General features: G+C 25.6%; 4 protein-coding genes across 4 annotated transcripts; 2 read left to right on the forward strand and 2 right to left on the reverse strand.

Annotated features, from left to right (window-relative positions):
• Positions 1 to 5,578: 5,578 nt before the first annotated feature.
• On the forward strand, positions 5,579 to 6,250 carry GO595_002525 (uncharacterized protein; the record flags this gene model as incomplete). The annotated part of the gene is made up of 1 exon (XM_067915444.1): positions 5,579 to 6,250. One exon carries the CDS (start codon positions 5,579 to 5,581, stop codon positions 6,248 to 6,250), a length of 672 nt encoding a protein of 223 aa, XP_067777291.1.
• A 5,640-nt stretch (positions 6,251 to 11,890) lies between these two features.
• GO595_002526 (Ubiquitin-conjugating enzyme E2 G1) lies at positions 11,891 to 12,385 on the reverse strand (the record flags this gene model as incomplete). Its single annotated transcript, XM_067915446.1, has 1 exon — positions 11,891 to 12,385. The coding sequence occupies one exon, from the start codon at positions 12,383 to 12,385 to the stop codon at positions 11,891 to 11,893; it is 495 nt and encodes a 164-aa protein (XP_067777292.1).
• A 303-nt stretch (positions 12,386 to 12,688) lies between these two features.
• On the reverse strand, positions 12,689 to 13,669 carry GO595_002527 (S-adenosyl-L-methionine-dependent methyltransferase; the record flags this gene model as incomplete). The annotated part of the gene is made up of 1 exon (XM_067915447.1): positions 12,689 to 13,669. The coding sequence occupies one exon, from the start codon at positions 13,667 to 13,669 to the stop codon at positions 12,689 to 12,691; it is 981 nt and encodes a 326-aa protein (XP_067777293.1).
• A 325-nt stretch (positions 13,670 to 13,994) lies between these two features.
• Positions 13,995 to 14,747, forward strand: GO595_002528 (Clan CD, family C14, metacaspase-like cysteine peptidase; the record flags this gene model as incomplete). Its single annotated transcript, XM_067915448.1, has 1 exon — positions 13,995 to 14,747. One exon carries the CDS (start codon positions 13,995 to 13,997, stop codon positions 14,745 to 14,747), a length of 753 nt encoding a protein of 250 aa, XP_067777294.1.
• Positions 14,748 to 15,613: the final 866 nt, after the last annotated feature.

Here is a 15,613-nt window from a genome sequence, read left to right on the forward strand (position 1 = left end):
GTTTCACATAATATTTCTTGTATAAATAATGTAATATCAAAATGTTTTTCGATTTTAATATATTGGAAATATGTTAATAATTCAGAAAACCCATTTTTATTACCATTTTTAATAATTGACATAGTAATTTTACTATATATTTTTATTATATAATTTAATTCATTATTTATATTATTAAATGTTATTTCAGGTCGATTTAATTGTAACATAATATGGAATAACCAATGATACCAACAATTAATTGAAGAAATTAAATTACAAATTTCTAAATTATCTTCTAAAATTTCATTTAATTTAATAACAAAATTTTGTATAATTTCATTAGAATAAAAAGTCGAAAGATATGAAATTAAAGGAAATATTTGTACAATTAAATTTGGATTTTGATCAAAGAATAATTTTAATATATAATTCCAAGTTTTAATTGTAAGATTTTCTTGATTAAATATTCCGATAATATTTAATATTATATCATTTAAGTTGCGTTTAGGTTTACTAATAACTCCATTAATTTCAAATGAATATATTAAAACTATAAATTTTAATCCAAATAAACGAATTTTTTCATATTTAGATGTAAACAAAGTGACAAAATTATCATAATAATTATTTTTTTCAAGAATTTTATGAAAGTCATGTACTTGTTCAGACATTAATATATACATATTCTTTAATATTTCTAAATGTAATTCAAAGTTTAAAAACATAAATGAAAACTCAAAAAAGATTTGCATATCAGATAATGTAAATTGAAATTTAGCTAAATCTAAAATAAATTCCCATAATACTTTACGTATTTGAACATTTTCTTCATTCGATAATAACAAAATCATTTTCTTAACAGATATTGAAGATATTACAAGATGAGGATCTTCATTTAATAATAAATCTTTATAAATTTTAATAACATGAATTTGAATATCTATAGATAAATGATGCCATAACTCAAAATTCATCCAAATATCATTTATCATATTTGATTTATATTCATCACAATTTAATTCTAAATAAAAATTACTTAAATGATTTATAATTCTTAAATCAAAAGTTTCGGGTTTTATGTTTAAGAATAATGAAGCTAAACATTTAAATCCTTCGATTTTATTAAAATCTTCTTGAATTTGATCACTTTTATTACAAAATAATGAAAATAATGCAAGTAATGATTCGAAGAAATTTGTTGAATAATTATTGGTTTCATTTTTTATTGGTAAATTAATTTGTTCGAATAAAGGTAAAAATGTTTTTAATCCTCCGATATTATTAGTAACATCACAAAACGTTGTAGAAAATGGTATTATTTGGCCTTTAACTAAAGCTTTATCAACAGAATTTTGTATTAAATTAGCACAATAATTATCAATAGTCATTCTCCCATTATAACAAAATATTAAATGAGAATTAAATGAATCATTAAACAAATTTAAACATTCTTGAGGCAAAGATTTATATAATTTAGAATAAGAATTAGAAAATGTATATATAAAATCATTAGGTAATTTTGATATAATTTTAATAATTGAAGTTGTTAATGGTATATTAAATAAATAAACACAACTCATATTAAATATTAATGATGAATCATTATAATTATTTTTAGTTTTATTAATGTTTCCAATAACAAAATGTATTGATTGTGTAAATTTAATTGATTTCCGTAATGTAAATTGTTGTAACATTTTCCCATTAATATAAAAACATATTAAATTCCCATCAACAGTTAATATTAAATTATACCATTGATTTGATTGGAAAACATGATCGAACTTAAAAGTAGCGATTTGATCTTTTTTCTTTTGTTGATATTTAAATATCAAATTTTTATTTTCGAAAAATAATTGGAAGTTTTGACCTGTTATAGTATTTAAAGATAATAAATAAGGTTTAACATTCGGTAAACTCCAATTTACGTCAAGTTCAAATCTAATCATAAAAGTAAATTTATTATTTATTAATGAATTAGATATTTCAGGTATATAAATTCCTGAATTTCTACCATCAAAATGTATAAATGAAGAAGGATTTTCTTTATTATTACCTGATAATATATTAGTAAAACTTGAGATTAAAAAACTTGTCCACCAAGGGCGATATTTATTATTAATGATTTGCATTGAATGAACACATTCATAAAATGTTTTCCAATGAAAGATAAATGAAGAAACAGTTGAAAATAATGAAAGTAAATCAATTATAGACTTTTGTTGATCAATAGTACAATCATGATAACTTGGAAATGATTCGAAATATTGGATAATACATATTGGCATTTTAGATCTAAAAACTTGTAATTTATTTGTTAATGAATTAATACATATTTGTGAAATATAATTAAAAATTTTTTGATGTTCTTTTAAATGTAATGTCATCTTATGTATATATGGTAACATTCGTCGATTATTAATTTCCGCAGAATTAGGACAATTCGTTAATGTTATTGGTTGCTCAAATAATAAACGTAATAAAAGATTAATAGTTTCTTCCCCAAATGGTAATCCTTGAATTGATTTTAAGATTTCATTCATTGGAAATTTCGAAACTCTTTTTCGCATTTGATTATTACCTTCTGTTAAAGGGATAAAACAATTTAAAACTGAATTTATTATTTTCATATGATCATTAAATTCAGTTGAAATATTTGGTAATAAAGATATTGTTTCTAAATAATTATATTTTTCAATATATGTTAAAATTGATTTTCGATTTTTTTGAAAGATTTCTGAATTCATTTTCAAGAATTCTAAAATTAAATTTATCCATTGTATATCATTTATATGTTTTTGAGATTCTTTAAATAATTTTATTATTAAAACAAATATATTATCAAAAGGATTTTTATTTGTTTCATTTAAATCAAATGATAATAAATCTAAAAGTAAACCTCTTTTAATTAAATCGAGTGAAAATATTTGTAAATTTATATCAAATAAAAAATGAAACAAAACTTTTACAAATGATTGAGCACAAAAAAAATGAAATCGAGAATTAACTTCTCTTAATATTAAGTCCATAAAATTAAACATTTGAATACTCGATTGACAAACATAAGACAAAAAAATCGAATAATTTTCATTAGAAATCAAATTTAATTCTAATTTTTGTAGTTTAAGTTGATAATTCACAAATATTAAATTGATTTGTTCATCATTTAAACCTGAAACAAATGTATTTGGATTAGAACGAAATATTAATGATAAAAATTTTATTGCTTCATCAGCCATTTGTGGTGTTGAATTAATGAAAATCCGAAAAATTGCTGTTAATATTATTGATGAATTATTTGATGATTGAACGAAAACTTGTTTAAACAATTGATAAATAGTTTTACGTAATAAACAAATGAAATTTAAATATTCGTCGATTATTTTTGTTGTCCACATATTATATTGTGGTAAAAATGCTAAACTATCAACTAAAGAATTAAATCCATTTGTTTTAATTAAAGCTTTAGTTACAATTTTTATATCAATTGAAAGTAAAAATTGTAACAAAAAATATAAAATTGATGACGATATTTGTTGTGGATTTGATGTTAATCTGATAGATTTATAATTTTTGGTTAAATAATTCTTGGAATAATTCATTATGATTTCTATAAATTTCCCTAAAAATTTTTCGGAATATGAACATAATGAAAATGATTGAAATATCTTTAATAACAAACGATAATGTTTTATTTTGGTTATCATTTCATCAATATTATCGAAGTCATATTGTGATAATTGTGTTGAATCAACAACAAATGTTATATCACTTGACACTTCTAATGAATTCTTAAATACCGATTGATTTAAAAATTCAAAGTTTTCAATATTAATATCTTCAATAGAATTTATAAATTCATTTGATGTAATTTTAAGTTCATCTTCATTAAAATTATTTGTAACGTCAAATGTAATAAATGGAAAACGATCAATTGTCCAGATTAGAAAATAAAATGTAAAATTAAACATTTGATGTTCCCATATAATCTTTGAATACTTATTTCCAAGGTTTGCATAATAATTTAAAAACCGTAAAAATGAATGTCCAATGTCAAAAACTTTTTCAGTGGATTTTGATCGGTCAGTGTCAACAAAGATAAAACTTAACAAATTAAAGCCAATATTTAATATTTGATCTAAAATTGTTTCTGAAATTGTTTTAGAAAACTCAGGGGTTAATTTTATGAATGATAAAGGTGCATTACAACATTGCCCTAATATGCTTTCATCAAATTCATTGGAATAACCGATAAATTTAGTGGCCCAAAACTCATAATATTGAACATAAAAATTAAAAATTGGTAAAAAACTATCTTTTGAACATGGAAATGTTGTAGAAAATGATATCAAAGTATCAAAAAAATTTGAATAAAATGTTTTAAACTCTTTTGTAGGTACTTCTCCGTTGTTTGATAAATATTGTGAAAATTGTAAAAACAATGGATTTGATAATTCAATTAATTCTTCAAAATATGTTGGAACATATAAAAATAATCTGTAAAGAGAAATCAAATTTTCATGTGTTAATTGTGGATCTGTATTTTCTTGAATGTACTTCGGAAAAATATATTTGATTTTATTCATAAAACGAATTAGATATTGAAACAAAATTGGTGCTACAAGTGGTATTATGCGATCAGGATTGGAAACTGCTATTGAATTTGTATTGAAATAATTCACGATTTCTGCATATTGAGGAAATAATGGTAGATTTAATTGAAATAATTTTGTAAAATATTCTTCCTCAGGAACATCACCTATTGATGTTAGTTCTTGCTTCGTATATGTACGTTCTGGAATTAAAGAAATTTTTTGAAATAAATCTTGATGAGCTGAAAATTGTGCATCCTTTTTAGAAATCTCAGTGGTAAACCATTTGATCCATTTTCTAATTATTGGACTTCTAACTTGTCTGCTTTTGAAGATACTCCACATCTGGTGTCACTTTTTGTAATTGAAAAGTGACGTTGTGCAACAGATACATTTCTGAAATGGCATTTCTAAAGAAATGGGAAGCCAAACGAAATGCGTTTCGCTTCACCGATAAATATTTTTTTAATGTTAATTCCTTCATTTGAAAAATTTGTTAAAATTTCATAATTTTGAAATATTTCTTTTATATTTACAAATCATCAATTTCCTTATTTTACTTACATAAAGACATTTAAAGGTATAATGTGTGCTAACAATGTATATTAGTATATCCCATTCTAATTGGATTTTCGAAAATTCCGAAAAATTTTTTTGAACGAACGTTAAGTGTATTCGAGCTGTGGACAAGATTGATTCTAAATAGCATAAGAATTTCTCTCATAGTTATTCTACAAGGAAAGTCAAATGAAAATGTTTAACAATAAAAAAGAATTTATTTCTTTTGAAATACATCAATTTAATATGCATGAATATTTAAATAGTATTCTTATATAAGTATAAATCAATCCATGTACCAGTAATTCGAAAAGTTGTTTAAGAAGGAATTTTTTGCATATGACTAAGAGCTATGATGCTTTACATCTTTTTTAGCCAAAATTTATTTCAGCTGAAATTCAGCGGTTTTTCATCAAAAATTCTGAAACTTTTTCAATCATTAAATAATGAGTGACTGTATAGCAAAAGTCGAGCAGAGAATCAAAGAAGAAACTGAAAAAAATTCTAATCTTCAAAAACAACTTGATGCTATATCCCCAGGCAAAAAGAAGAATGTTGAAATTGTTTTCAAACCAACAGTTAAATTTGTTGTAGGATTCTCCCGTTATGAACATACAGTTCCATCAAACTGTTCTTTTGAAGATCTGGCTTCAAAAGTAAGAGGTAAGTTTGATACGGCCTCACCTTTTGGATATGAAGATTCTAAAAACATCAAAATGTTGATCAAAAATGAAAATGATATAAAATGTTGCTTTAGGGAACACTTCAGCACCAATGAAACTACAATTAAATTCAACTTATATAAAAAAGAAGAAGTGAAAACATTGATGGATCTAAACTATGCTGAAGAAACACCTTTTGGTGATAATACTTTCCAATTCAAGCTTGCTGTTGATGGCAAAGATTTTGCAATATTTACATCACTTCCAAAAGGAATATCGCGAACTGATGCATTTGATACTTTGAAGAAGTTATATCCATCAATGAAAACAATGAGCGTAATCGATACAGATAATGACACAATTCCAATCACGCAAGATGTGGAATGGAATTATTTCATTAATGAATCAAATAAGCTTTATGCCAGAGGTAATTACGGAATCTTATTGGTTCAATAAACGAAAAATGATTAATTTTTATCATAATCCAAAGATTTTGTTTTAGAAATAAAATAGTTTTATGAAGGTACCAATTGACACCTTAAAGATTTCAACTTTAAATTTCAAATTTCTTCAAATAAGAGAATATATCTTCTCTTTCAAAAATGTTTAATAACAATTGTTGTCAAAATTACTAAATAATACAGAAGTTAGACTTTCAAATTTATTATCATTTCCATTTAAATAGATTCAAAGTACGTATAATACCAGAAACCGTTGTCATTAGTAATACAACTTCAACTGAATGCAAATGTAACAAAAATTCATTAATTTATCATTTAATGGATATTAAACACATTTTATTGGAATTATATTATTCAAACGGTTAAATATTTTTAAAAAATAAATATTTCTTATCAAAAAGTAATTTTTACACAAATTATTACATTCGCAAATGAAGCGTAGAAATCAATTTGTTGTTGTTTGAAGGTCAAGCATATATAATCCCTTTCCATTAACATGCATTCGCGTAGCTCCTTTTACCAAATTTTGTGGCAACATTTCATATATTTTCTTTCCAATGATTAAAGTTTCAGATCTTGCGGCATGTAATGTATTCATTGCTAAATGTATATTTGGTGAATACATAAAGAATCCCGCTCTGTTTTGACTTAATATCGAAATTACGTTTTTATTCATCAGTATGCAACATTTAATTTTATAATAATTATTTTTTGCGAATTCATATACTTCATGAACGAATCGTACGGTTTCCAAAATAGCATTATAATAATTTAAAGTTTGATTATTTATATTACAACATAACACGAAAACATTACCAATCGTATTAATATTTATCAAATCTGTTTCTTTTTCATTACATAAATAATCTATATAATTCTTAAAGTTATTAATAAATTCTAATGATTCTTGTGAACTATGATTTGTACAAAATTCATTAAAATTACATAAATCAATTGTTATAACTAATGATGAATCAGAAGAAATTTGATTCTTCTTTTCAGATTCAAATATATTTCGAAGTTTATTTGGTACGATTGATTCTATCATTTCTTTAATCTTTTGTTCATATATTTGTACTTCTTGAACTTCATTTGAGTTTTCATTTGTATCTGACAATATTAAAATTAAACATGTTTTTTCATCTGATACAATAATTGATGTAAGTTTAGTTTCGATTATTTCATTTGAAGAATTTATTCTAATTTTTGTTTGGAAGGTATTTTTTTGTGGATATTGACGAGTAACTTGTAATTTAAGTTCTTTAAGAATATCAAAATCTTCAAATGTTATATAAAGATTAATATGTTGTTGAGTTTCTTCAACATTAAAATTATCTATTTGACAAAGTTTCATTGCAGAAGAATTTAATTTTAAGATATTAAAATTATGATCTAATTCAAATATTGATTCAGGAATTTCTGCTTCAGCTCTTTGATACATATTTTTAATGTTAAGATTTGTTTCAACTTTACCTTCAGATACACCTGAATATAATTTCATTACATTTGGTAAATCCTTATAATAATCTGGGTCTATCATAGATATATAAGATAAAAGATATCTAAATGATCTTAATATATCGAAATATAATATAAATATGAAAACAATTACTAAAACACCGACAAAAAAGAATATAATTCCCGCAATTATAACAGTATTTCTATATCCATTTATAGTTGATGTAAATAATTCATGTGCATCTTCAAGTAATTTTGGCATAACATTTAATGAGAAATGAGAAGTTAATATTTGAATTGCAAAATATAAATCAGAATCAAATTCAGTTACATTAAAGTTCATATCTAAATGAATTAAATCACAATATTTAATAAGAATAGATTTTGCTATATCTAATAACATATAATCTGGTAAATTATCGATATCATCTAATGAAAAATTATTATTCCATTTTGTTAATTCTTTCATAATTTCATTACTTGAAAATAATAAACCAATGTTATTACCATTCCATTTTTGATATAATAAAGAATCAATTAATTCACTTAAATTTGATGAATATAAACCTAATGAGTTATAAATTGATTCTTTTGTATCATTAAATATTAAAATATCATTTGATTTACTTGATCGAAGTAATATATTTGAATAATAATATAATATTTTAAATGTATTCGATATTGTATAATATAACATAGAAAATGATGGATTGACACTGCTTTGGTTAATATAAATAGCAAATAATAATGCAACTATAAATGATATAATGAATAAAAATATCATTAATCCTATCAACCGATAAACAGGAATTCCACTTGTTGAACTTCGTGAAGATGCCATATTAACAAATAAATAATGATACTTAAATTCTTCTTTTTGAAGTTTTTCTTCGTCATTTGATACTTTTTGATTCTTAATGACTTTTTGTATTGCAACACGTGGAATTGTGTTTAATGTTTTTATTATATATGTCCAATGTTCTTTAATATTTAAAATGAATTTTATTAATGGAAACATTGATATAAACATTAAAAATAAACAAACAATAGAACAAATTAAATGATATGAAAAAAGATCTGAAAACACAGAAATTGATGATTTAGTAAAATCTTCAACAACTTCTTTTATTGGTTCTTGTAATTTATCAAATTGTTCTTCAAAAATTGTTATTTGAGTTGAGTTTAAATTTGAATGATAAAATAAATTACTATTTAAATAATTAATTGATTGTAATACAGTAAGATTTTCTCCATAAAATTCGATTGGAACTTGAATTTTAGAAATATAATCTGTATTAATGATTTCGATACCTTCATTTGTAAGAGAGTTTTCAATATTATCAGCATTAGAATTAATATCTGATAAAAGATTAATGATTAATGAATTATTAGTATTATTTAACTCAAATGTTGGATAACCAGATTGTTCTAAAAAAGAATGTGTAATATATATTGCTATTGATGAGAAATCAGTATTAACACTACAAAATGATTCAACAGAATTACCGAAAAAGTTTAGTTTCCACATATTAACTGAAGAAATAATCATTGGAAATAATGATATTACATTAAAAGCAGTTATGCATAATGCCATTATTCCTAATATCTTTTTCAGAAAATCATATTCAGTGTTATTAGCCATTTCCTTAATATTAGATCGAGCAAAATCAGGAACATTACTTTCAACGTCAATATATTGTGTACTAGATTCAGAACGTAATGAACTTCCCAAATCAGTACTTAAAGATGTATCACTAATTATATAACTATCAGAATTAATAGTCTTAATATCGTGAGGAAGATTTGGGAATCGTGTAAAGCCTAAAAATTGTGTTTGATCCAAATAATAACCATTTGTCTTACGGAAATAAGATTCCTTTAAACGCCATTCATAAGCTGATTTAGGGTCAAAAACAATTTCTTCCAAAAATTGTGCATATTTTTGTGCAACTATATAATTAGTTGGACGCATCGAAGCTAATAAATTAAATTTAGATATACAAGAATTAATAGCATTTTGTAAATTATTACATATTTCATATGATGAGTTAACAGAACAATCTTGAATTGTATTCCAATAAATTACAATTAAATTTCTTATTTGTGCGATTTCTTCTTCAATAACTTTTAATGAATATTTTAAGTCTTTAGTCATATCTTGATTTCGCCCTTCTTGAATAAACTGAATTTGAGCACAGAATAATTCTAAATATGTGTCTTTAATTTTCTTTGACTTTAAAGTTTTTAATATTTGATCAAGTTTTCCTCTTTCTTCATAAAAAATAATAATGAATCGAATGTATTGTATCCATATCTGTGCATTATTAGGCCATTTTTCTAGTGCTAAATTAAAAGGTTTCCATGATAATACATAAGGATTTCCTTTTTTAAATCCACCTCGAATATATACTAAGAACTCTATTGCTGATGAAAACTTTTTATCAAAATCAATTTCATTATTAGCTAACTCATTTAAAGTTGTTTCAACTTTTTGAAAAATCTTTGCTTGAATAAATTTCGATATAAAGAAACCTATAAAAGATAATATTAGAGAACTATAAAATACATACCAAGAATCTAAAGAAGGTACGAAAACATGTATGATTTGTAATATAAGGCCTACTGTAAACCCTAACATAACACCACTAAATACATTTTGATATATGTCATCAACAAATGGTTGAAATACATATAGAAATGCTTGATAAACTATCATTACAAAAAGTAATATTACCATGCAAATTAGAGATTGAATTCCATTATATAACTCTGCAAGTCTTGAAAAGAAAAGTATTAACATAGTGAAAATATATATAATAGAGTTAACTTGATTACTCCAAGCATATGATTTACCTACTTCATAAATTGGTTCTGTTGGAAATATTTTTAGATAAAAAGCTATTACAAAAATCAAAATTAAAAAACATACAATAAATTCAACCACTACTGTCGTTTTGTTAATTGATGAATCTTCATCAAGAGCATAAATAAATGATGCTATTTGAGATCCAGACCATGCAATGAGAAGAGGTACAACTAATACGAAGAATAAAATTGTATTAAATGTTGCAAAAAAATTTAATTTTCCCGTTTTATATAGAAGAAAGTAATTAATTAGTGGAGCAAGTGAAAAGTAAGCAATAAATGCATATAGAAGAATGGTGTTAATTGCAAAATCTGTTTGACTATAATAGTGACTGTAAAATCTGCAAAAGAATTGTGCAAAGCGGAGCAGTTTGTAGCTTGTATTAGAACTATCCCAGAGATTTGAATCACCTATAAGTAACGCAGGAAGTGAAGATTGAAGCAGAACTATTATTGATTTGAATACATAAATTGGTTGTGGAAATGAGAAAAGATTATTGGAGAGAACTATAACATTTCCTAACCTTTTTAGGAATTTTTTTTGTAATCCCTCGGGAATGAATTTCTCTTTCTCGTGTTGCATTTGTCAAAATCTGATCTCTCGCGAGGGGACTTTAAGAGGTATTTTTGAGAGGATAACCGATAATTTTCTCTCAAAGAAAAAAGGTTAATTCTTTGATTTGTGCGAGATTTCAGAATATTGAACGGAATTGAATGCATTCAATTTACCCGAATTGGAATGACACCATTTAAGATATTTTTTTTTGGGATAATTATTGAATACTTATCGTTTTTTATTGTGAAGATTATTAAGACATTTCTGAAGAAAATTTTGAATAGAGAAATGCGTAATGTTAAGAATTTACTGTAATAACCAAGAAAAAAACGTTCTCTTTTGCACACCGATTCTTTTCTTTTTTGACCAAAAAAACAAGTTATTACCAATGCAAATACCATCATGCTGCTTATCATATGATAAATAAGATTCGGATATGTATCCATTGATTGTTCGATTTCGATATCATTTTTATACGATATTTTTTTTAGTGTGAAAAATATATTATCAAAATCACATAAATCATTTGCGTTACTATTGGATATCATAGGAAATGAAAAATTAAAAAAGAAAGGTTTTGATTTTCTTTTATTGCTCTATTTTGCCACTTTTCTGATTCTATAATTTATTTGTTCATTTTACAGAAAATGACAAAAAAGAATTTAATTTTTTATTGAACAACCATATATATAATCCATATAATATCTTTTTAAACATATCTGCTATTTGGAGCATACGACTTTGGTTAGAATTTAGTTAACAATATTCATAGGATTGTTCAACAGTTCTTCTAACTTTTCTCATGTACTCCTGTTTATCGTTTCGGAACGTCTTTGCTGCATCAAGGTTTTCTGGTGATTCACAATTTGGATCTGAAAGCATTGATATAACAGAAATAAGGATTGATTCCACAGTATGAATTGGAAGCCATCGTTCACTTCTATCTTCATATTCAAACACATCATTACCTGGCGGATGTAATATAGAAATACAAACTTCGCCTGTTTCTCTGATATTTGGATGGTACATTGGACAAATGAACCTCATCTTTGGTGGATTAAGTGGATAATCTTGTGGAAACTCGAGAATTGCTGGGAAAAGGCCACCTTCATAAGGAGTTCCTGGAGGTCCAATCAATGTTACTCTCCATTTAAAAATGTCGTCGTTTACTAATCCAGCAGAGAAGCCAGATGATGGATCCTGTTGGAGAGTTTTAAGTTGCTTTTGAAGTAGAACGGATGCAGCAGACATTTGCTCACTTAAAGTGATGTGGTCACATCCATTTTTTTCAAGGTATCCAACGTTATCGGGCGGCTATTTTTAAGGTCTGCTTGATTTTGAGTACTTTACAAAAGTGATCGTCTCTTTAGTAAAAAATCAGTCCTTAAGCCATAAATCAAATGATCATTATTTAAATTTAATCACTTTCTAAAACTACATGTTAATACATAACGTGATAAGTATTAATGAATTAAGTGAAGGTGAACATAATTATTGAATAAGAATTTGAACAAATTTAAAAGAAATTATGACATGAGTTATTTATGTTTTTAGTTAAACTTTTAGTTGATAGGATTGTGTATATTTTTTCCCGTTATGAATAAATGAAATCTGGATGTCTTCATTTCTTGGGTTCTGTTCATTTTGTCTCATTGAAAGTTCACCATCAATGAGATCTCCTGGTACGACTCGAACAGGTTTGTTCAAATAACAAACGACTTGTTGGTAATCTGTTGATTTAAAATATGGAGAAGTAGAAAATACAAATGAGCATTCAGGACCCCTGAAAAAGCAATCAAACCATATCACAAAGGCATGTGCTGTATTGGATTCTGATGGAAGGAGCGTAAAAGGCGCTGTAAAAGAAAGGTCTTCGAGCTTAACGGTCAATGAATCAAATTCCTTTACAACGCACTCTCCGCACAAAATACCATCTGTTGGGCATGTATCAATAAGTGGCTCGAGCAGTGCTTCTTTTTTCATAGCTGTAAATTTGTATCCATAAACATTATCCCAGAAATTAATTTTTGTATTTCGATATTCCCCATCTTCAATGGCAGTCATTACTATTCTAGAAGAAGATGGAAAAACTGATCCTCCTTCTTTTAAGAATCTATCACGAGCAACAATAAAAGATGGAAACATTGAATCAAATAATAATCCGCATCCAAAAAAATCGCAAATAATTAAATCAACTTTTTCTGGTAACTCAACTTCTTCTAGGAGTCCGTGGATAACTTTAACTTTATCTGATAAACCATTTAATTCAACTATTTTTTTTGTGTATTCAATGAATGGTGATCTATCAACGGCATAAACAACACGGGCTCCACGCTTAGCTGCCCACATAGCAAAGAGCCCAGTTCCACAACCTGCATCTAAAACGGCTTTTCCTTCTATTAATGATCTGTTTAAAAAAATAGCATTTCTAAATGCATCAATCCGAGCAGTATCTTTTAATAATGATTCGTGGGCGCCAAAGTGTGCATAAGTGTCATAATAATAATCGCAAGATTGGAGTGTATCTGGGTTCATCAAATTTGGGGTGGCCGTTAATTAATGGTCCAGTAAAATTTTACTTTTTTGAAAAATGAAAACAATAGATCATAATTACAATATTGCTAATGAACATTAAAGAACTTACTGGAAAGAAAACAATTCAAAAATTAAATTTATTAATGAAAATGGAAATTTGATAATCTTTTGAATTCAAAAATTGAAAAACAGTTTCGAACGCAAAATCCCTAAATTCGATTTTTACAAAAACAAATTTCTTGTTAAATCTAAAAAATTATCAGGCAAGAAAACAACAAAGCGACTTATATTTGAATCAAAAATGATCGTTTTGTACGTTATATAAATGTATGATCCTGTTGGCCAATTGCGCTCCCTCGGAAGAGATTTATCAAAGATTCCATCCAACCGAATGCCATTAGACCTTAAAAATGTGTGTTTAATTTGTGTGAATTCATATCGATCATTTCGACAAAACATTGGAACCACTCCAATTAATGATGCAGCAACAATGGCTAAATGTGTTAAATATTTTGAATATGAAGTTTATTATCTTCATAATCCTCATGCACAAAGATTTCTTGAATTCATCGATTATTTCTTTGAAAATACTCAGAAAAACCTTATAGTATACTATGTTGGACAAGGAACCACGGCTTCTGATTTAGATAATACACAACCACATGATTTTGATGAAGCTTTTACTTTTGAAGATGGTATCATTTATGATGAAGATATGATTGAACATCTTCAATGTAAAGCACCATCAAATAAAATAATTTTAATCACAGACACGTGCAGACAAAATACTTGCTGGAGTATAAAATCACCTGAAATTAAGGGATACACACTTCCTGAAAGAGTCATATCCCTCTCAGCTTCACCACGTTCAACGACTTCAAAACAAATGATGGCGTTATGTCAATCCCAAGGCATCTTTACATTTAATTTAACCAAAGAGCTCAAATTACATCCAAAAATTACACCAAATGAACTTCTACCAAAAATGAACTCAGTGTTATCCGAATATGTACAAGACTTCAACGTCGGCTCTTCATCACCAGAATTATTGGATGAGCCAATTATTGATTATGAATAAATAAAAAAATTTTGTGAATTGTTTTTCACTATGTTTGTTTGATACATTAAATTTTTTTTTGATGCGAAAATCATTTTTTAAAAATGCAACTTAACTGGAAACCAAGTGTATCTCAAGGGAAAACTGTAAAGACTTTCTTGTCTAGATTTGAAGATAATTCAAGAACCGAAAATTCACTTATTTATTATTTCCAAAAAGTTAATGGAAGTGAAAAAACAATTCTAAATCTAATGACGATTTTTACATGTACACCAAAAGAAGAGATAATTGACCGAAAAATCTTACAATTTATTTTTGAAATGTCAGTTAATTTTGTTGAAGAAAATCGATTTTTAGAGATTTCTCTTAACTGCCTCACATATCTTTTGAACAGAGGCTTTGATTTTAATATTCCAGAGGAAAATTTACAACAATTTGTTAATTATATTTTTAGCAAAACTATTTATAAAACTCAATCATTAGATTTACTTATCTCTTATTATACCAAACATTCCACGAAGTTTCTGTATTTAATCCTTAAAGATATTTTAAATTTTTTGATTTTAAACGATAATATCGACATCAGCAAATTATTAAAAATAGTCATAAATAACAAAATGAAACCGAAATACATCGAATACACATCAGTTCTATTAAATTCGAAAAACTACAAAAACATTTGTGGCTCATTAGAAATCATTGATACATATTTCCAATATTTTGGCGAATTTTCACAACAAATCGCAGAGAAAATTTTAGAATTTTTTTCTTTTTCCAATGACGTCATTAATATTTATTCGATAAAAGTATTATTAAAACTTCAAATTTTCACTGAGCGAATCTTCAAAGAAATATTTCAATTTCTCAAGAAAGATACAAATGTTTGT

This window comes from Histomonas meleagridis (genome assembly GCF_020186115.1).
Source record: "Histomonas meleagridis strain 2922-C6/04-10x chromosome Unknown contig_182, whole genome shotgun sequence".
Lineage (NCBI taxonomy): Eukaryota > Parabasalia > Tritrichomonadida > Dientamoebidae > Histomonas > Histomonas meleagridis.